Raw genomic sequence first — 20,677 nt, 5'->3', positions numbered from 1 at the left:
AAGTACTTGACATTCTTTCTCCTATTGTATCTGCTCTTTTGCTAAATATTGTCGTTAATATTGATTTTCAACTTGACAAAATCTGGAATCCCCCAGAAGAAGGTCTTCTGGGTAGGTATGTGAAGGGTTTATCTTGATTGTATTAGCTGATGTGCAGAGACCCATCTTAACCGTAGACTGGACCATTCATTGGGGTGGGCATTTTCGAAAGTACCAGAAGACAGCTGATCACCAGCATATACCTTCCTGTTCCACTCTGCCTACAAACATGATATGAGCAGTAACATTAGGATGCAGGTGACTTGACTCCACCATCAAGGCAGACCATGGAACAATGGACCAAAGCTGACTCTTCTTCCTCGAACGTCTTTGTCAGAGTTTTCCATCTGTCCCTCACAGTGACAGGAAAAGAGACCTCGGCAGGAGGGCCTTCCTCTGACCTTTTCTTTCCACTTGTTGGACTGTTCTTGTCCAAGGTCTGCTTTGCTATGTTTTTTTTTCAGCATCTCGAGCTCTTTATTGAATTACTCTTTCATAATCTTGTACTGTCTTTCTTAATTCACTTAGCTGTTTGTTTGAATTCACTGACCACTAAAAAAAAAAAAAAGCACTCTTTTGAACTCTTTGTTCATAATTTCATCCATATTGATATCTTCGGATTCTTTTACTGGGGTGTTAGAAACTTTTGGGGGAATCATGTTGTTCCTCACCCCCCATGTTTCTGGTGCAGATTTAAACATCACTAGGATGGAGATTACTTCGTTCTGTATGTGAGAGTCTCCTTGGGAAACAACCTTTCTGAGAGGACTGGATCCCCAGGACCGCTCAGAGAGAACAGGACAAATCACAATATGGTAATGACACAGAAACAAACACATCTATGTTATAGAAAGATGGTGTTTCAGGAATATACTCAACATCAGGAGCAATAGAAAAGAAACAGACAAAATAATACAGAATAAATTCAGATATTGAATATTAATGATGGTGGAATGAAATATAATGAAAAACAATAGGGAAAATTAATTTTTAAAAAGCAAGATTCTTGTATGAAGAAAAGGAAAAAGGCAAGACTTCCTAAGATTCAATTAAGGAATAAAATAAGTAAGCCAAATTCAGTAAAAAAAAATAAATGAAAGAGAATGAAAGGAAGGAAGGAAGGAAGGGAAAGGAAGCAAGAAAGGGAAGAAAGGAAAGAAGGAAGGAAAAACAAGTTTAAAATACCCACCTGTGCACAGGTGCACAGATGGCAAAGGCTTCTTGCTGGGTTCTCAAATGGTAGAATCTACCAAATATGGGGTGCTGGGTCACAACTGAAACTGTTGTAATTCTTTAAGGCTCCCACCAAGCCTGTTGGCGCTAGAACGTAGTGGGGAGGCCTCCCTCACTTCCCACCAGTTTGAGTAAGTGTATATTATCTGCTTCAGGGTTATATTCACTCCAGAGCTTCCCCAGAACCTTGGAGGGAGTAGGGGCTGAGGAAGGCGCCCATAGCTGCTGCTAGCCCTGAGGAGCTTTAATGGCATATGTACTGACCAGGGTCTACTTGCTCCAGGGGTTTTTGCAAATGTCTATGCCTCAATATGTCTCCAAATGCTGCAGGATAGATGGATCCACTGGGTCTTACACTAGAGGGAGAGGGGCCAGGCTGTGGGCACTGAGCCTTGTTCTTGGCCATCTCAAAGTTGTTCCTGAAATACAGTATACAGTGCTGGTTTGGGGCTGGCTGCTCTCCAGGCACACCTGAACGTCTGCTGGATTCCCCTCCTCACCACCTGGGAGCTGTCTTCCAGCTGAGAGGTGCTTCCCACTTGGCTCTGAGCTGCCTTGTTGCTTCCCTGTGCTTTCCTTTTCAGCGCTCCCATTCGCGTTTTGGTTGCCGAGTCTTCTCTCTTTCTCTTCTCAGAGTGTCGTCTCTCTCCTAGAGTCATTAAAAGGGCATTCACACCACACTCTTGTTCCCTGGCCCTCTTGCCACTTCATTTCCACATGGCCCAGCTCAATGTTTTCCTACAGTGGTTTTAAGGTCTCACACCTTCCCTAATCTCAAGGTCATACAGGCAATTGTGATTTGTTTCTCAGCATCTGACAAGGGGCGTGATCTCTAGCTTCCAAATTCAGGAAATCCACACCATTCGCCTGCTGGGTTACCAGAGACAGTTTCACCCCCACCCCCACCCCTAAATTCCCTTCATAGTGCTAAGAGGATGGAAAGCAACCTTTCCATCCTGCTGTAATTATAGAAGCTCTCCATCAGCACTTGGCCAGGCCTTTGCTAGAGGTCGGGTTACCAGCTAGGTGCCAGGAGTAACTCTGACACGATCCCAGAAAATAAACATCAGTTATCGCGGCAACAGCTGTTTAGCTGTGCCTTCAAGACTCCGTTGGCACTTGGGCCACATGCCTTCCCACCAGGGCACATAGGCTGAGCACAGGCTAGTGCTGAGCCGACTGCAGAGTTAACTCCTTGACAACTGAACATGGCTACTGGCTGGCTGTTTCTTAGAAATTTTATCCACAGGAGGTAAGGGTTTCCAGACTGACTGGACTGTACCGACACTAGGCCTAAAAGTGGCTCATGATAAAAACAGAGTGATTTTTAAACCAGATAAGGGATCAAGAATGGGTCATGACACAAAATTTCCTTTGGAAGCTTTGTACTATAGCAGAATCAATAAATTGTTGCTTGTTTTCGAAGCACTGAGGATCGAACCCAGGGCTTTTCGCATGCTAGGCAAATGCTCTGCCACTGAGCTATAACTCCAGCCCAGAAGAAATGGTTTTGAGGCTAATGAGAAGCCAGGGTGAGCAATGAATGGCTTCCTCGGGCTGTATGCAACGCCACTGCTCATTTCACTTCAAAGACCATATGCAAGAGTTTAATGAGTGAATGAACCAATGAATGGCACTCTCTGAGTTCACTGCTGTTAGAATCAGCAAAGTTTAGCTAATATTTTTGCAGAAGGTCATAGTGAAAGACCAAATGCAAAGGATTCTAATCTCTAATGAAGAAAAGATTGCTACAAAGGCCTTTGGGGGGCGCTGTGGAGATGGTTTGGTGGTTAAGAGCAGTTGCTGCTTCTGCAGAAGATTCAGATATGATTCCTAGCACCTACACAATAGCTCACAGCCATCTGCAGCTCCAGTTCCTAAGGATCTGATGCCTTACACAGACCTCAGCAGACACCAGGCACACAAGAGTGCACATACATGCATACATACATACAAAATAAAATATTTTAAAAAAATGCCCTCGTGGGTCCTTCATGATTGGAGAGTTTGGGACAGAGGTTGGAAATGCACTTACACCACCTGAGCAGTTCTTCTCATCTAAAGCCACCATTTCCTGCAGATGTGACTGTCCCATTACCCCCGCCCCCCCCCCCCCCCCCCCCCGCCACGCCCGGCTCCTGCTCACTTGGAGTTTCCTGTCCTCTTAGCAGTAAGTCACACTTTCTCCTTTTGTAAATTCTCTCCCATTGTCAGCCCAAGACATCCCATGAGAGCTCGTCCTGCATCCATTAGGGGTCTCCACGGGTCTGCTCCCAATCTAGTGCGTCCCAGGCTACCTACTCCACCCCTTGCGATCATTAGTCTGGTTCTTGGCTACTTGTGTGATACCAGGCAGGGTGGAATAACAGAAAATGCATCTGACGGGGTACCTGGAGATTTGATGCCCCTTGTGTCTCCAGATCAGGTGATGGTTTGGACTATAATCAACGGATGTTCACAAGGACACCTTGCTGTGGGTACCTGCGGCCCTGGAAGCATGGGAGGAGCCCAGGAACTTGCTGCAGTTCCACAGTTCAGGTCTCTCCCTGCCCATACTACTTGAGGAGGGCTCAGCTACACGCACCCTGGTCTACCCAGTCCTGGTCTCTACTCTCCTGTTAAACTAACACCCAGTCTCTTTCAGTATCATGAAATTTAATGCGCTTTTTCTTCCACCTCATAGATATCTCAAAAATTGCTTAATTGACTGTAGGGCTAGTTTTGTTAGAGTGCAGTTCCCATAGCTTCCCCCTTACTATTCTTTTGACTAATTTCCCCCACAACTTCTAATGCACGGATGAGCTCTAGGGCCAGTCTATAGGTTACAAAACCTGCAGATGCTCAAGACCATGGGAATGAGGCTGCATATGCCTTGACTCTGCAGCTCTGATTTTTATAGTCTCTTCCATGTCTCTACAGCTCTAGAAATACTCTTAATATTCCTGATTGCAACCCCTTGGCAAATACTTCCCTGGCTTCTGTCCTCACTTTGTCACAACTGGCCCCAGACCCTTGTCGCTCTTTCAATTAAGTCATCCTCTAGTGGCATCAAAATCCATGGATGCAGGAATTACTTATTTAAATAGCACTCATGTCAGGCACAGTGGTGCACACCTTTAATCCCAGCACTTGGGAGGTAGAGGCAGGTGGATCTCTGTGAGTTCAAGACCAGCCCACCAGCTCTACAGAGAGAGTTCCAGGACATCCAGGGCTACGGAGAGAGTCCCTGTCTCAGAAAAAGCTAATAAACAAACACACAAATAAATAAAATAACCCTTCACACAGCTTGTGTGCATGCTTCAGGAGACCTTAAGCCAACTCTATGAGATTTACACATCAAATATTATGTAAACAGTTGCCAGGCCGAGTTGTTTTCTTTTAACTAAAATTTAGATTAGCACACACGGCATGGTTTTATCATTCTTTTTTCTACGTATGTGTTCTCATTTATCCTGCTCCCCACTGCCCTGCCCCATGTCCATTCCCCTCACTCAGTTGGTTCCCTTTCTCCCTCCAGTTAGTCCCAGCTTCTACTTCCTTATTACCCTAGCTTTTCTGTCTCCAAGCTCCCTTAAGATCTCTTGACCTCTTCTCATGAATATTCCCCTTTCTAGTTTTAGAAAGCACACAAGGGCCTATCTGTAATTTTAGATCTAGGTCTTGCCTACGAGAGACAACATTCAGCATTTTGTCTTTCTTAGTCTGGCTTATTTTGTTTAACATAGTGATTTGCAGTGGTACTCATTCACCTGGAAATGCCATAGCTTCAGTTTTCATTATAGCTTATATATATGTATCATGTTTTCTCTACCCCTTCATCCATTGGTGTGTATCTAGGATGGTCCCATTTCCTGGCTGCCGATAATGGAGCAACAAGCATGGATGCGCAAACGTCTCTATGATATGTTGATGGAAGGTTCTTCCTCTGTAGATGGACGAGTAGGATAGCTGTCACATGCAATCTCTGCTTTCAGATTTTTTGAGGCATCTTCATCCTGACTTCCACAGGGGCTGCACAAGCTCACCTTCCCACCAGCAGTAAATCAGAGTTCCCCTTCCCCCATATCCTTGCTAGCGTTGTCATTTGTTCTCTTGACATATTGATTTCATTGTTTAGGAAATAGTGACAATGAAAATCTCTGTATGTCCAGTAAACGATATAGGTTTTCCTTCTCAAGCCTTCCTTCTTAGATATTTTAGTTTGTCCGTTCACAGACATGAGGCCACAGATATGAAAACCAGCCAAAAGGGACTCAGCACTTGAGTTCTCTGATCTTAGAGAGCCTAGGACTTATTTGTACCTGAAAAGTTAAGTCAATCAGGCTTGGAAGATAGGAACACAATTGTACTGAATATGAATGGACAGGTGTGGATGAGGAAACCTTAGCAGTAAATCTGGGAAGTGACCTAATTAAGAAAACAGACTCAAGTCATTCCCACAGGGGGTTCTGCTGGGCAATGGATACACAGGCAATGGTACACCGAGATACTACCTGGGAGGGTGAGAAATCCCTGTTGGTAGTAGCTACATGACCTCTCAGAAGTTCAAACTATAGTAAAAACCCTCAACCAAACTAGAGGTCCTACCAGAGAAGGATGAGAAGATACCAGATGTAGTGGGGTAAAAGGAAATGGCCCCCAACGGCAGTAGCACTATTAACAAGTGTGTCTTTGTTAGAGTAGGTGTGACCTTATTCGAGGAAGTGTGTCACTGTTGGCGTGAGCTTTGAGGTCTACTACTACCAGCAAGACCAACCACTTCTTGTTCCGTGCAAGATGCAGGACTCTCGGCTACATCTCTAGCACATGTCTGCCTGCACGCCACCATATCCCACCATGATGATAATGGACTGAACCTCTGGAACCATAAGCCGCCATGTCAATGAAATGTTTCCTTTCTGACTTCTTGTGATCAGGGTGATATTTCACAGCAATAGAAACACTAAGACATCTGGCTTCTCATGCCTTCACTTGCCAGCATCACCCAGTGGCTGAGACACCTGAACCAGGAAATACAGCCTGGTGGCATGGCTGTGACAGGGCAGAATGGGCCTGTGATGAGCTCAGAAGTAGACTGAGGTCAAAGGGCAGAGCTTTATTCTTCTCCACGGACAGATCACCACCCACGGCTCCATGCTCACAGCAAAGGATGCTCCGGGGTCTCCCTGAGCTTCCAAACCAGACTCGGCCAGTTCCTACCCCCTGATAGAGAACAGCAGCAGCCCATGACCTCCACACCCACTGGCTAGCACTCAATAGCCTGACTGCATTGGTAGCTTGCTTCAGCAGAGTCCAGGAACATAGCATCTTTAAATAGACTGACTAAGGCTCTCACAATTGGTTGGAGACTTGCAAAAAGCCAAGGGGTGTTTCCTGAACGCCCACATTTCTAGATTGGGACACATATCTGCTTCAGGAAACACCCATATTCTGACAGCCCTCCTAAATGAGCCCCTTGACTGGGGTTTCTTGTACCTAAAATTATGGGTATGTTCATTTATTCTGAAGTGTATGAGGCGATTTAATGAAAATAAATCTTTTTTTTTTACTTCATACAACCCAACTCTCTGTTGATAGGTGAGATGAATAGTTAAATAAAATATGGCATACATTGTACTGGAAATTATTTAATTCAGCCCTGCAAAAGGAAGTGCAGACACAGGCTGCAACACGGAGGAGAAAAACCGAGCACACATAAAGAAAGCAGAATGATGGCTGTCGGGGCTGACGGGAGGGTGGGTGAGAAGTTAGTGAGGACAGAGTTACAGTTTGGGAAGGTAAAATGTTTAGGAGAGGGTGGTGTAGACTCTTGCATGACCATGTGAGCACACTTGCAGATACTGAACTCTGCCTTTGAAAGGGTTAAAGTACACCACAATACAAAACTTTGGCTTGTGGTTTCCTTCTTTGTCAGGTATGTACGACATTTGAAGGCGGCTTTCACAGGTACCTTCTGAGTCATCAGGCTTGCTCTAGTGACTCAGAGAACAATCTTGTCTCACAATCTCTTGGGTCCTCTGATAGAAGCTAGCACTGCCCTTGAGCCTGAGGAAGACTGGGTTAGCCAGCACAGAGCTGAGTGAGGGAAGCCTCTCACTCCCAGGGAAGTTGGAGCAGGGTCGTTCAGCTGTTTGCATAGGAAATCATGGAGTGAGGAACCGATAAACCACAGACGTTGATTTGTCTTGTGGTTTTGGGGGCTGGGAAAGCCAAGGTCATGGGTCCAAAAGTGCTGAGGGCCTTCTTGCCCAATTGCGATGTGTAGGAAGGAGCATCTGAGATCGAAAGAGCTAGGGTGGCTTTTACAGTGAGCTCATTGCCGTCATGAAGCCAGTAATCCATTAATGAGGAAAAGTCGCCCATGACCTAAACACCTCTTCCCAAGTCATTTCTCAGTGGGTTCATCCTGAAGATTCAGACTGGGAAACACATTCAACCTAGTGTTGAAGCAGCAGCATTCAAACCAAGGAACCAAACGAGGTCAGCACTTTGGGAAACGAACAAGGGACAGTACAGGAACCTGGAGCTGGTGCTGTGGGAATCATCAATCCTTGAGGGCTGAGGTGATTACCTGAAGTAGGACTGTCAACTTGAAGTACTTCTGCAGGGTGATTCTAGGCTTCCAAGAATCTGCCATCATCCTCCTGCTGCTTTCTAATTTCCATTGGTCCCTTGCATTGGCTAAACCCAAACCAGTGCCAGGCGGCAAAGGAGCTCTCTGGTACCTCTTCAGTGGGTTACATTTTTCTCAATGATCTTGCTATAGGATGATTATAAATGAGTCTAGTCTGTTTGCCCGATTCTGTTATTACTTACAGTGACAGCTGAGGTCCAAGAGTAGCTTACCAGTTTTCCTTCTCCTCCTCCTCCTCCTCTTCCTCCTCCTCACAGCCTTTCTGCAGTACTATTGATAGAACCGACAGCTTGTTGCACACCAGGCGGCCACTCTACCACTAGACTACTCCGACTCCAGCTCTCAAGAAAGTTTCCTGTGCAAACTCCAGCTAGTAAAGCATTCAGTCCACTCTCCTGCAGTTCCTCAGTGGGCCGGAAGCTGTCTCCATTGGATTTGTCATCATCTGACTAAAATGCATCAATTGCACACATGTCTGATGCTGTTAATGGGACCGAGAACCTGTAGCTGGGGGAGTCACAAACCTTCGCAGAGAATCCACTAGCATTATTCTGCTAAATGGGCAGAGTAATAAACTGCCCCCATGTGCTTTTCTTAATGTTCACAAATGAATGTATCTCTCAGACTCCATCAGAGAAGTTTTTTGTTTTTGCTTTTTTTTTTTTTTTTTTTTACAGAAGATGACACTAACACAGAAGACTATGACCTTCCGGTGTGCAGAGAATAAGAGATTATGGATCGTTTAGTCCTAACTGGGACAGAAATCACACCCTCTCCCCACAGGGATCAGGGATTTCCATGGGCCAGAGATTGGAACAATTGTAAGGGTCAGAGGTATCAGAGGACTGTTATGAACAGTGCTTTTCAGACACGACATGGCTGTTATACACCACACACGAATGCCCAATGACTGTGACTGCATGCACAAGGCTTGCACTAGATCTGGCCAACCAAAATCACAGGGCAGGTGGGAAAAGGGACTCAAGAAGTCCCCTGGCTGAGGAGCTATAGGCAGTTGGTGGTTGCCAAGGGAGGAAGAGTCAGTGTTCTTCAGGAAGCTGGCCCTGAAACTTACTTATGCTCCAGTAGACAACCATACACCCAATATGCCCATGCGCACATACGCAGCTCTAAGTAGACTCGGTGGGTTTCTTTTAAAAACAGTTCATGAAGTTGGCAGGGAAAAGGGTGGGGCTGATGGGGAGACATTGAAAGGGCGGGAATGGGGGTAGCCCTTACTAATATGTGTTAGACGCATGAATGAAATTCTCAAACAATAAAACTAATGAAGTTAATTAAAAGAAAAGAAAATTTATCCCTGCACTATTACAAGTCACAAAAGTTGGTGTGAATAAAGTCTTTAAAAGCAGATTGGATGGGAATGTTAGTAATAGAAAATGAGGGTATACAGCATCTGTAATATGGGGGTGATACTGATCTATAAGCACCTACTATGCTGCAGTGTGTGTGTGTGTGTGTGTGTGTGTGAGTGAGTGTGTGTGTGCACGTGTGCACTCACACACACGTGTTTCAGTGTGACAAGAAGAAAAACGACCTACCGAATCCAGGAGATCTGAACTGCAGAAGCCTTGAACAACTGAGCACTCCATAAGCATTTGTTTGCTTGCTGAAAATACTGTAGGGGTAGGGATGGAGAGACCCTGCCCACCGTATGAGAGTCATACTCTATAACAAAAGACCGCTTAACAAATAAGGTGGTTTGGATGTTTAGTTTTGTTTTATCTCATGTTTTGTTTTAGACAGGCTCTCACCGTATAGCTAAAGCTGACCACAAACTCTTGGCTTTATTTCCTGAGCCGTAGGACTGCAGATCTATGCCACAACATCCAACACTGTTTTGAATAGTCAGTGTCTAAGCTGATGACTCTGTTGGGAGATTTAGGAGATGAAACCCATGGAAGAAGTTAGGTCATTGAAGTCCTTGTTGTGAGTGGCATAGTAATTAGACCCTGTATCCTCCTCCTCCTTCTTCCTTTCTTGCTTCCCATGAAGTGAGCATCTTGGCTCTAACACATGCTCTCCCTGTGGTATTCTGCCTTGTCACAAGTCCAAAATGATGGGGCCGAGTGACCATGGCCTGAAATCATAAGCCAAAATGAATCTTTCCTCCCTTTAGTGGCTTATCTCATGTATTTGCTATGGATACAGAAATCCAATAAAAATAAATTTATTTGATCACAGTGTTACATGGCACAGAAGCCTACAGACTAAAGAGCTAAAGACCAGGGTGAACAATCCCTTTTCATCTTTAGGTTTGGCAAAGTGCAAACAGCTGTGTAAAATGTGGTTGCGCTAAAGTGTTTGAGCTAATGGACTAGACCTGGGGCAGGAGGCCAGTAGACCCTGTCTGTTCTGGTTCTTCTTGGTATCTCTGGGCAACATTCCTTTCTTCTAGATGTGGGCAGCACCCTTTCTGGAATTGGGGGTAGTGGTGTCTTGTGACCTACTAGTGTGCTGTAGATCAGAGAACTTCTTTATGGCCAGCTCTTCCAGGACATAGTATCTGGCTATGGAGAAAGACCTTGGATTCTGTGATCCATGCTGGGGAAGAGTCTCCATGGCTTGCCTTGAGGAAGTGTCTTAGTCACTGTTGCTATGAAGAGACACCATGACCGAGGCTTTCTTATCAAAGAAAGCATGTAACTGTGGACTTGCTTACAGTCTCAGCAGTTAGTCCGTTATCATCATGGCGGCAATCAGGCAACAAGGTTCTGGAGAGGCAGCTGAGAGTTTTACATCCTGATCCCTAGACTAAGAGAGCCACTAGGCCTAGCTTGAAACCCCAAAACCCATCCCTAGTCACACACTTCTCTAACAAGGCCACACCTCCTAATCCTTTCAAATAGTGCCACTTCCTTGTAACTAAACATTCAAACATATAAGCCTGTGGGGGGGCATTCTTATTCATACCACCTCAGGAACAATGAAGGGTGGCTGATAGTGGGGCAGGAGAGGATGAGGGAATGGTTTAGAGTCAGAAGCTTTTAAGGTGGGTGTTTGGTTTAATCTTAAGAAAAGCTGCTCCGCCGACACAAATAACCCCGATTAGACCAGATTAGACCAAATTAAAATGCCTGCGTTTAATAAATGCAGCACTCTCGATCGAGACAGCATGATGGGGAGACGAGAGACCACGTGTTCCTTTTTCTAGCCTAAATAGCCTGTGGGAGTGGTCCTGACCCTTCCCAGGGAAGGGGTAAGCGCTTGGCAGACTGGGAGATGAAGTCCGGGCCAAGGCAACTCCCAGGGGGAGGGGCCTGAGATGGAGCTTTTTGCTCCATTGGCGCTTCATGGATGACTGCCAGGGGCTGTGGTGACACCCCGAACTTAATATTACAGTGGGGTATTACCCTCTAAGCCCCCAAGAGAGTGATGGTTTAGCATGCCAGACACTCCCGTCTGAGTTCTTGCTTGGAAGGTAATTTGGTTCTTCTCCACATCCAAATGAGTTCTGGCTAAGCCACACTTAGAAGGAAGAGGTGCCTGGATTCTGTCACGTCAGCAAAAGCTGGTGCTATTTTTTTAGGTTGAGACTTTCCAGAGCTGCAGGGATGTGTTTATACTGCAGACATTTCTGCAGCCGCCTTCCCGGTCATTGTTCTGGGAAGTGCAGAAGGGCTGTTTATAGGGAACTTTCAGTAAGATCAGATCCAGTGGCTAGGTAATCCCGGCAACCACTTGAAACAAAGCTGACTCGTCCTCCCAGTCTCCGCAGACAGACATCTGGTGAGTGAAACATTCCCTGAGGCACTCAGTTTCGCATCTCACTGGAGACTCACCTTGGTCCTGCATCTGTGAACTTCCTAGTCCAGAACCACGCAGTTTTCTTTGCCTTTGCTCTTCTTTCTCCCAAGCAGCCGTTGCCTTCAGGCTTCTTGACCCAGCACCGTGTTCCTCCTTTCCTTCCCTTCCCTGCAGGCTCCCTGGCGTCATTAGATGTAGGAATCCAGTGACCACCTGGCTAGGTAGCAGCGTGGGTGTGCGCTCCAGTTTCCTAGTCTGTCACCAGGGTCACAGCTGGCTCTCCTGTAACAAAGAACAGGCTAACCAGGTTGAACTAATGGAAAGAGATGGAGGGGAACCCAGCCAGGCATGTCTGTGCAGAGCAGAACTCTTCCTGATGGCTTTGTGCACCCTTCCTTTCTCCAGCCTGCAGATGTGGGGCAGGACTCCAAGGAAGGAAAGAAGGGAGAGAATGTCCTGCTTATGCTCCCTACCTTATTTTGGGGGAAGGGACAGATAGATTCTTCTAATCCACATTGGGGAAGAGAAATTTTGGTTTCTGTGGCTTCCTTTGGGGAGACTATGAACTAGGAGACAGGAAGCCGGGAGAAGAGCAAAGAGACCTGGGTTCTAAGGACTTCCGATCGCCTTTCACTCAAAGCACTCAGCATAAATAAAATCAAAACCCTGAGGGACGGTGTTCTGAGCACCCAAGAAAGGCAGTCACAGCAACAGGCAAACTAAGTGAGGAAAGGCTTTCTTAGCCAAGGTTTCTATGGCTGCAACAAAACACCGTGACCTAAAAGCAAGTTGGGGAGGACAGGGTTTATTAGGCTTTATTCAGCATTGCTGTTCATCACTGAAGGAAGTCAGGACAGGAACTCAAACAGGGCAGGATCCTGGATGCAGGAGCTGAGGCAGAGGCCCTGGAGAGGAGCTGCTTGCTGGCTTGCTTCCCCTGACTTGCTCAGCCTGCTTTCTCATAGAACCCAGGACCAACCCAGGGATGGCACCACCTACCATGGGCTGGGCCCTCCTCCGTTGATCACTAATTAAGAAAATGCCTTACAGCTGGATCTCGTGGAGGCAGTTCCTCAACGGAGGCTCCTTCCTCTCGGATTACTCTAGCTTGTGTCAGGTTGACACACAAAACCAGCCTGTATATGGGCCTACTGGACCTCAGAACTGACCAGAAACACAGACCCCCTGACGGACAGTGCACAGGGGCCACAGCTGCCAGCTGCACTCTGACAGGCTCAGGAAGCCACAGCACCAGGATCCCAGGAGAAACCACTATCGGCCCAACCCCAAACAAGGAACAATAGTGTCAGCAGATTTTGTGATCCCATGTTAAAACGCCCAAGTGAATAGACATAGGCCACGGGTGGGAGATTGGGATTCTCCAGGACACCCTGCTGTGGAGGGCTATCCCTATTTAGGATAGTAGACAGGCAGGGATATACTCTTCCTCCTGAGTCTATCACCTCTCTATGCTTGTTCATACACAAATGAGGCGAAAAGTCAAGATAGAATCACTCACTGTACCGAAACTAAGTTGCTCATCTGACCTAAGGAGATATAAGGCTTGAGAAATGAAAACCAAACTCCCAAGCTACCATCTGTAACAGGCATGGTAATGACACTCCCCCGTCTCCATCCTCACACCGAAAGGACAGCCCGATTTAAGCAAACCAGTTGGTTTTCTCCTGTTCTGTCTTCGTGTCTCCAAGCACAGGTACTTCCTAGTGACCTGTCTATTTTATGTTCTTTTCTGCTTCTGTTGCTTCATCCTTTCTCTGTCTGCCCAAACCACTCCTGTGCATCCCATCAGGATGTTTATTCTCCTATTCTGTGGGATAAAGTACGGTACAATGCAACCATAAGTAAAGCCAGTAGAACGCTTTATTTTCTCAGGCACAGTGGTTCTGGCTTATATAGCTTGGAAGGGAATAGATAGATAGATAGATAGATAGATAGATAGATAGATGATAGATAGATAGATAGATAGATAGATAGATAGATAGATAGATAGATAGATGATAGATACATAGATGATAGATTGATTGATTGATTGATAGAGATGATAGATAGATAGATGATAGATAGATAGATGGATGGATGATAGATAGATAGATGATAGTTAGCTAGCTAGCTAGATGATAGATAGATTGATAGATAGATAGATGATAGATAGATAAATGATAGATAGATAAATGATAGATAGATAGATAGATAGATAGATAGATAGATGGTAGATAGATGATAGATAAATGATAGATAAATAGATAGATAGATAGATAGATAGATAGATAGATAGATGATAGATCCTTTCTCAAAATGATAATGGTGATGAAGATCTTTGAACAACACTGTAGTGATCTTGTCCATCTTTACTATGCATTTTGCAAGCTGAATCACTGCTTACTCTAGGCACTTGACGTTGATCTCTGGAGTTTTGGATAGCACAGTCTAGAAGCACCATTTAAAAGATGTACAAATGCCACAGTCAAGACCAGTTCTCCCTGGCACACCTGGGCCTGCCTGATCAGAACCCAGAATGCCAGGCCCCAGCTGCCACAGATGCTGTTCCCTCCCACCTGTGGTGGCTCCAGTGGGTGGGGTGTGAACGTCAGACAGGCTGCCTGCTCACCACCTGCCACCCACCCCCACAGCTGTAGCAAGAAGGATGCTGCTCACAGAGATGGAAATATGCCACACCGAACCTCAGGCAAAGAGATCCTTTGGTCCGAGGAATTTACATCTACCAGGAAGCTGTCATTGATAATCTAATTGTCTCTTGCTTTTCTGCCTCAAAGTTGCCAAGAAGAAATTTTCTCATCTTTCTTGTCTGATGGGAGACAGTAAGACTCTCACTTCAGAGAGATCCTACTCCATATATGGGGGCTCTATGGGGGCTCCGTGAAGGGTGGGGGATCTGAGTAGACAGATCTAGCCAGGTTTCTCCTTCAGTCCCCTTTTCCAATCACAGTTTCGTGGTGCTTACCATAGTGTTGCACTTATTCTCTCTCTCTTTTTTAAATATTTATTTATTATGTATACAATATTCTACCTGTGTGTATGTCTGCAGGCCAGAAAGGGGCACCAGATCCCATTACAGATGGTTGTGAGCCACCATGTGGTTGCTGGGAAGTGAACTCAGGACCTTTGGAAGAGCAGGCAATGCTCTTAACCTCTGAGCCATCTCTTCAGCCCCTGCACTTATTCTCTTGCAGATCTGTCCTTGTTTCCAGCACGTCACAGCTAAGAACCAGAGAAGGGCAAGGAGATACCTAGTTTTCCTCCACTTGAGTCCTCCAAACTCACAGATTCTTTTCAGAAGGTCCTTCCTCGTGTGGACACTTGAATTCCTGGTCCTTGGTCTGGTTCCTGTTAAGAGAAGGTGTCCAGCTGGCTTTCTCAGCCCGCAGTCTCCCTGCCTCACTCCAGAACCCCCAGGGCCTAGAGGCTGACCTCAGACTGGAAGTTCCAGCGTTGCCCGAGAGCTAATCTTCCTCATGACCATGGCCAGCACCACCATAGATGTACTTCCAAGAGCAAAGCACATGCAGGAGTGTGCTCACAGATCACCGTGACAAAGCAGCCTGCAGACTGAAGACTTGGAGACTCCCTGTGTTTATGCTTGGACTGGTGAAGCGGGGGGGGGGGGGGGGGGTAGAAACGTAATTGGACAAAGAGGTTGGGAGCAGAGTGGGAAATCCCAGACAGGCGTGGTGGCTCAGGTTCCTGCTGACCCCTCTGGGTAGCTTTTCTTCCTTCAGGGAAGAATCCTGGAGGGGAATAGGATTCCTCTGACTGAGGGTCTCATGACCATGGCAAGCTAGAGAATTTCTTTATCTCTGACTCTTCCATTGAAACACCAGGGAGAGTTAAGGAGGTCCTTTTAGGTTTAACGGCTGTGTTTAGGGAGACAGAAAGTGGTTCTGATTTCTATAACCCACACTGGGGAAGATGAATTATCATCTTTGTGGTCTGCCTCAGAGCAGAATGAGCAGTGAGAGACAGAAGGGCGGCTCAACCTCAGAGATGCCTGGCTTTGAAGCCTCACTTTGTGAATCCCACCGGCCCAGTGACATCAGAGGCAGGAAATCAGCGTTACTACCCTCAGGAAAGGTTTGGCTAGTCCAAGGGCTCTGATTCCCCAATTCAGAAAGACAGTCTAGAGAGCTGAGGCTTCAGTCCCAGGCTCTGTTCTTGGGTTCTGTACCCAGGCCACAACTGCTTGCAGCTGCCACAGACCCTTCTTCGTGACAGTCACCTGACAGGAAGGCTTCGGAAACCCAGCCCATTCTGTGCCTTAGACAATATCACAGGGTTAAAAACAGATGCCAGAGATGCAACTTGGTGGGTCGTATTTTCAGTCTGGATCCAGGGTTTCCACAACCCGCAGTTGAATCCACAGATGAAGAAGGTGAAGTTGCAGAGATCTAAATTACCCACGAGATTAACCCGTGTTAATAAAGCTGTGTGGCAGGATCTATCAGCCACGCTCTCCTATCTTATCCTCCATCACCACTCACCCCCAGAGTGGCCAAGCCTCCATTCTTCTCCAAGTACTCAGGATGTCACATAAGCCTGAATTATCTGACCCTTCTTCAAGCCTAGTATTTTATGGGATCCTAGTGTTGCTAAAACCCCTTCCCTGGGGGAGACACGAAACAATGGTTACCCCTCCTCCTTAGGTCTCAAACTGAGAAACTGAGGCATGATTGTGCCAAATTTTACCCTGGGGAACTATGAATTTGTTGGGCTTCCTTATGGAGGCTAGATGAGGGGTTACTTACAAGGGTGTGGGTGTTTCCTCCTCTAACCAGTTACCACCTCAAAAGCTTTACCCAACAGGAATAGATATAGAGATCCCTGCCTTCTAGTCTTCCCCAGCCTCTAGCTTACTCTAGCCCCTCCCCCAGGCCAGGTGCAGAGTTGCCTAGTGGCAGGGATCATCTGGATACTTGGGAGAGAATTCTGTCCCTCTATGGGAAGGTGAAACACATTGACTAGCTAATGGCGAATCAATCTCACACCAGTTATGTTTTAAAGGGGTATTTATTTTGGGGGGTAAAACTTACATACACCATAAACTGTCAGGAAGGGAGCCTAGTCTCTGGAGCAGGAGCCGCTAGCAGGAGCCGGAACCAAGAGGCCGAGCGGAGCTTGCCGCTCTTCTTTTAAAGAAGAAGTATTCTTTTAAAAACCAGTGGGCTGGTATTTCGGCGGCTATTGGCTGACGGAGCCGAAGGTGCTCCTGCAACACTGTGGGCTCGTGCTTCAGAGACTATTGGCTGAAGCAGTGGAAGGTACTCCCGCAGCAACTAGCCCCTTTGGGCAGTGGTGGCACACACCTTTAATCCCAGCACTTAGAAGACAGAGGCAGGCTGATCTCTGTGAGTCTGACACCAAGCCTGGTCGACAAAGCAAGGTCCAAACCAAACCAAACAACAACAAAAACATTGACCAGCCTGACTGGAATGAACTTTTGCAAAGGGATGGGGTATCTTCATTACTGTTCTTTTGCTGTGAAAAGACCCCAAGACCAAGGCAACTCATATAAAAGAAAATATTTAATTGGGACCTTGCTTTCAGTTTTAGAGAGTCAGTGGGTTATCATCACAGCAGGGAGCAAACAGGCACAGTGCAGAAGCTGAGAGCTTGAAATCCTGATCCACAGGCAGTTGGCAGAGAGAGACTCTGGGCCTTGACACCCCTCCAACAAGGCCACACCTCCCCCATCAAGGCCACACCTCCCCCATCAAGGCCACACCTCCCCCAACAAGACCAAACCTCCTCCAACAAGGCCACACCTCGCCCAACAAGGCCACACCTCCTCCAACAAGGCCACACCTCCCCCAACAAGACCAAACCTCCTCCAACAAGGCCACACCTCCCCCATCAAGGCCACACCTCCCCTAACCCTTTCCAAACAGTTCATCACCAGGGGGCTAAGCATGCAAATATACGAGCCTATGGGGGCCATTTTCATTCAAACCACCACAGAGGGCAGCTAAACTTCCACAAGAATAGGTATTTCTTGGCTCAGAGGACAGTCACTCATGACAGTATGCATGTGGTTAAGATGCTTTTCCTCCTTCTCAACTGTTTGATATCAATTTGTCTGGATCCTGTCCTCGCAGGGTGGAGGCAGCCATTTTCTTCTCCTCTATAATTTACGCTGAGTAGGAAGGTGATGGGTGGGTTTCCCTGATGCCTTGAAGAGAACTCAGGAACCACCCTTGCTCACCATCTGCCCACAGCACTGGCTGCAGTGGTCTGAATTCCCAAGCTGCTTTTCTGTGGGAGCTCAGGCAGCTAGTGCCAAGCACACAGCATAGGGACGGTGTTGGGGGCAGGGGCCATGAGATGCCACTTTCATCTGCTCATAAATTGGAAACGTAAGGAGGTTCAGGAGTTGCTGCTCCCCCAGTCTTTTTTTCCTTCTGGCATACAGGCTGCCTAAAAGACTTCAGTAAACCCTTTGCTTCAGTTCCACACAGAATCTCTATGGTCACACATGAGCAAGGATGATGGAGAAGGCATGAATTTCTGGAAATGTATTTCAGCCCACAGCCAAATACATGCCTGGTGCTTGAACCCATGACTCCTTCTGTACTGTCTAGAATACATGCCCAGGCAAATGCCCTTGTCCTCATAAGCTGGAGAAGGAAGGTCAACGACTCTTTCCAACAGGGAGAGCCAAACACCTAGCTTTCCCTTCTGAGCCTGTGGAGGTGCTCCTGTATCCCCAGAAAAGGACCTTCCCACTCATGCGCCTGCTGCCTGCAGCCTCCAAGCAAGGTATATAGCCTTGGAGGTTCTGGACCCAATGGCCTCCCTGTTTGGGCTGCTCTTGGATTGCTGAAATACACGTGAGGCCTAGGGTGTCCTTGAGACAGGCAGGCCAAATAGGAACATACACAACAGCCTCTTCCCAACTGGGGCCCGAGACTTCTTACATTTAGAGACCAAAAAAGGTTTGCAGGAGCCAGGGCTGGGCTCTTATCTGCTGGGCTGGGCCAGTGGACATGCCTTATTTATAGCGCTGTTGACAGAAGCCCACAACATTGAGGCAACCCAATGAGGCACACAGCCTGCGCAGCGGTGGCCCTCATCCCCCCTGGTCTGGTGGCAGGGCAGAAGAAAGGGCTCTGATGCCACAGGTAAGGATCACATTTACTCGGGCTTTTCCTCTTCATGATGGTCGGTTCCAGTACGTGTCTGGGTCGTACTTCGATGCCCACTGTGCTTAGATGGCATTGTGCTCAGTGCAGAGGGAGCGCCCTCAGGTCACCAGCTCCCCAAATGCCTGCTGTGGTACCTGCTTAGATGCTGAGAACAACCCTAGTCCGTCTTCACCTTGGCCTGCCTCTGTGGGAACCAGAACTGGCAGCCAGTAGAGCTTTTAGAAGAGAAAGCAAAGGAAGAAGAAAAAATCCTGAGATAAACACAGGCTAAGGTCAAGCTGCAGTGTACTTAAGCACCCACCCCTAGCCCCATCCCAATATTTCCGGGAGGCCTGGGTGGAAAGGTCAATTACTGATGTGTCTGATTACTCTGGGAAGGCATGTTTATACAAGATGACTTACGCGCTAAGGCTGACGGTTTGAACGTCCAGAGCTGTTGTGTGCTTTAAAGCGAATGTGTGCGTATCTTACCATTTCTTGCCGCTAAGTTGTACAGGACTGACTACATCTGGCAGATTGCATAACGTTCTCAGTATTGATAACCCGACTCAGATGACAATCAACGTGGCATCGATCAGCATCTCTTACTAGACTCGATCATAATTTAAAAATATTCCTACCCCAGTTTTTTTGTTATTTACTTGGTTGGTTGGTTGGTTGCTGTTGTTGTTGTTTTGGTTCTGAAGCCCTAGACTAGACACCCAAGTCTTAGGCTTATATGGTCTTATCTCACAGGTGCTGTTTATCGGTTCGTTGTTGCTGTTTTCTCGTTTCTGCGATTTGGATTCCTTGTTATTATTAGGCTGATAACCGATTGGACTGTGATAAAGTGTGGTACACGTTTAGGGTTCATCCTGTCTTTCATTGAGTAGAAGGCCTATTAGTTCAAATCATTCCATTTTAGAAACTTTTCCCAATATTTAAAAAAGATTAAGGGAGTGGGGGGATGACCTAGTTGTTGGGAGTCCTCGCAGCTCTTCCCAAGAACTAGAGTTTGAATCCCAGCAGTCATATTAAAACCACCTGTAACTCCAGCATCAGGGACCCTAACACCCCCTTCTGGCTTCTGTGGATAGCGTGCATGTGTGCATGTACACACATAGGCACATAAAGACACTCAGACATACACAAAAATCAATAAGGAAATTATTTCCAGAAATAAAAAAGCCAAGGATCAAATCCAGGGCCTTGTGAATGCTAGGCAAGCATTCTGTGGCCAACCTAGACATCCCCAGCCTTAGAAAATATAATATAGAAAACCTATGAAGAGCCATGCATTCTCCCCAATACAGGGTTCTCTGACTGTGCAGACCCCATCTGTTGTTAAGCATGTTTTGAACTTGTACATTTCATCATCCTACTTAGTGCTTTCAGAACTTTCCATCCAAGATCCTAGAACACCTCATTCTTTTCCTCAGTTTCCAAACCTAGAGTGAGGATACCTTGCTCTTCATCTCAAAATACTTGGTACTTGGAATATGTGACCCTGGTGTTCATTTTAAGTCTTTTTTCCCCACCAAAACAGGAGGTAAAGCCATATTATTGGTGCTTATATTTTTCTTTGGTTTTTCTTAGTGATACAAATAGTGTTTACTTGTCAGAGAAAAGGCAGAACAGCAGAAAGAGAAAAGGAGAAAATTGTGTGTGGTTCTACCCATGATACCATTCTTCCACTTTTACACTTTTTCTTTTTTCTTGTCTTAATTTAATTTTTGTTTGTGTATGTGTGGGGCGTGACTGTAAGTGTATGTATTGCATTCACATGTGTGTGGTGCATGTGAGGGTGGTCCAAGTGTGTGCTTATGTTTGTGGAGGCCAGAAGTTGATGTCA

At 46.5% G+C, this 20,677-nt stretch overlaps 1 protein-coding gene across 3 annotated transcripts in view; it reads left to right on the top strand.

Moving 5' to 3' along the window:
* The first annotated feature begins 18,660 nt into the window (after positions 1-18,660).
* Positions 18,661-20,677, top strand: part of Fhl2 (four and a half LIM domains 2) — a 73,500-nt gene continuing 71,483 nt past the window's right edge. The window contains exon 1 of one of the 3 annotated variants that reach the window (XM_085679625.2): positions 18,661-18,822. Coding sequence is in view for 2 of the 3 variants with exons in the window: in XM_048430190.3 (XP_048286147.1) it covers positions 18,814-18,822 (9 nt within the window). In the remaining variant the exon portion in view is untranslated. The remainder of the gene's footprint in view (positions 18,823-20,677) is intronic. The other 2 variants (XM_048430190.3, XM_048430191.3) reach the window with 2 other exon arrangements.

Source organism: Myodes glareolus, chromosome 18 (genome assembly GCF_982192425.1).
Source record: "Myodes glareolus chromosome 18, mMyoGla1.1, whole genome shotgun sequence".
NCBI classification, from domain to species: Eukaryota; Metazoa; Chordata; class Mammalia; order Rodentia; family Cricetidae; genus Myodes; species Myodes glareolus.
The sequence above is the reverse complement of the archived record's forward strand: the minus strand, read 5'-3'. Positions and strand labels throughout refer to the sequence as shown.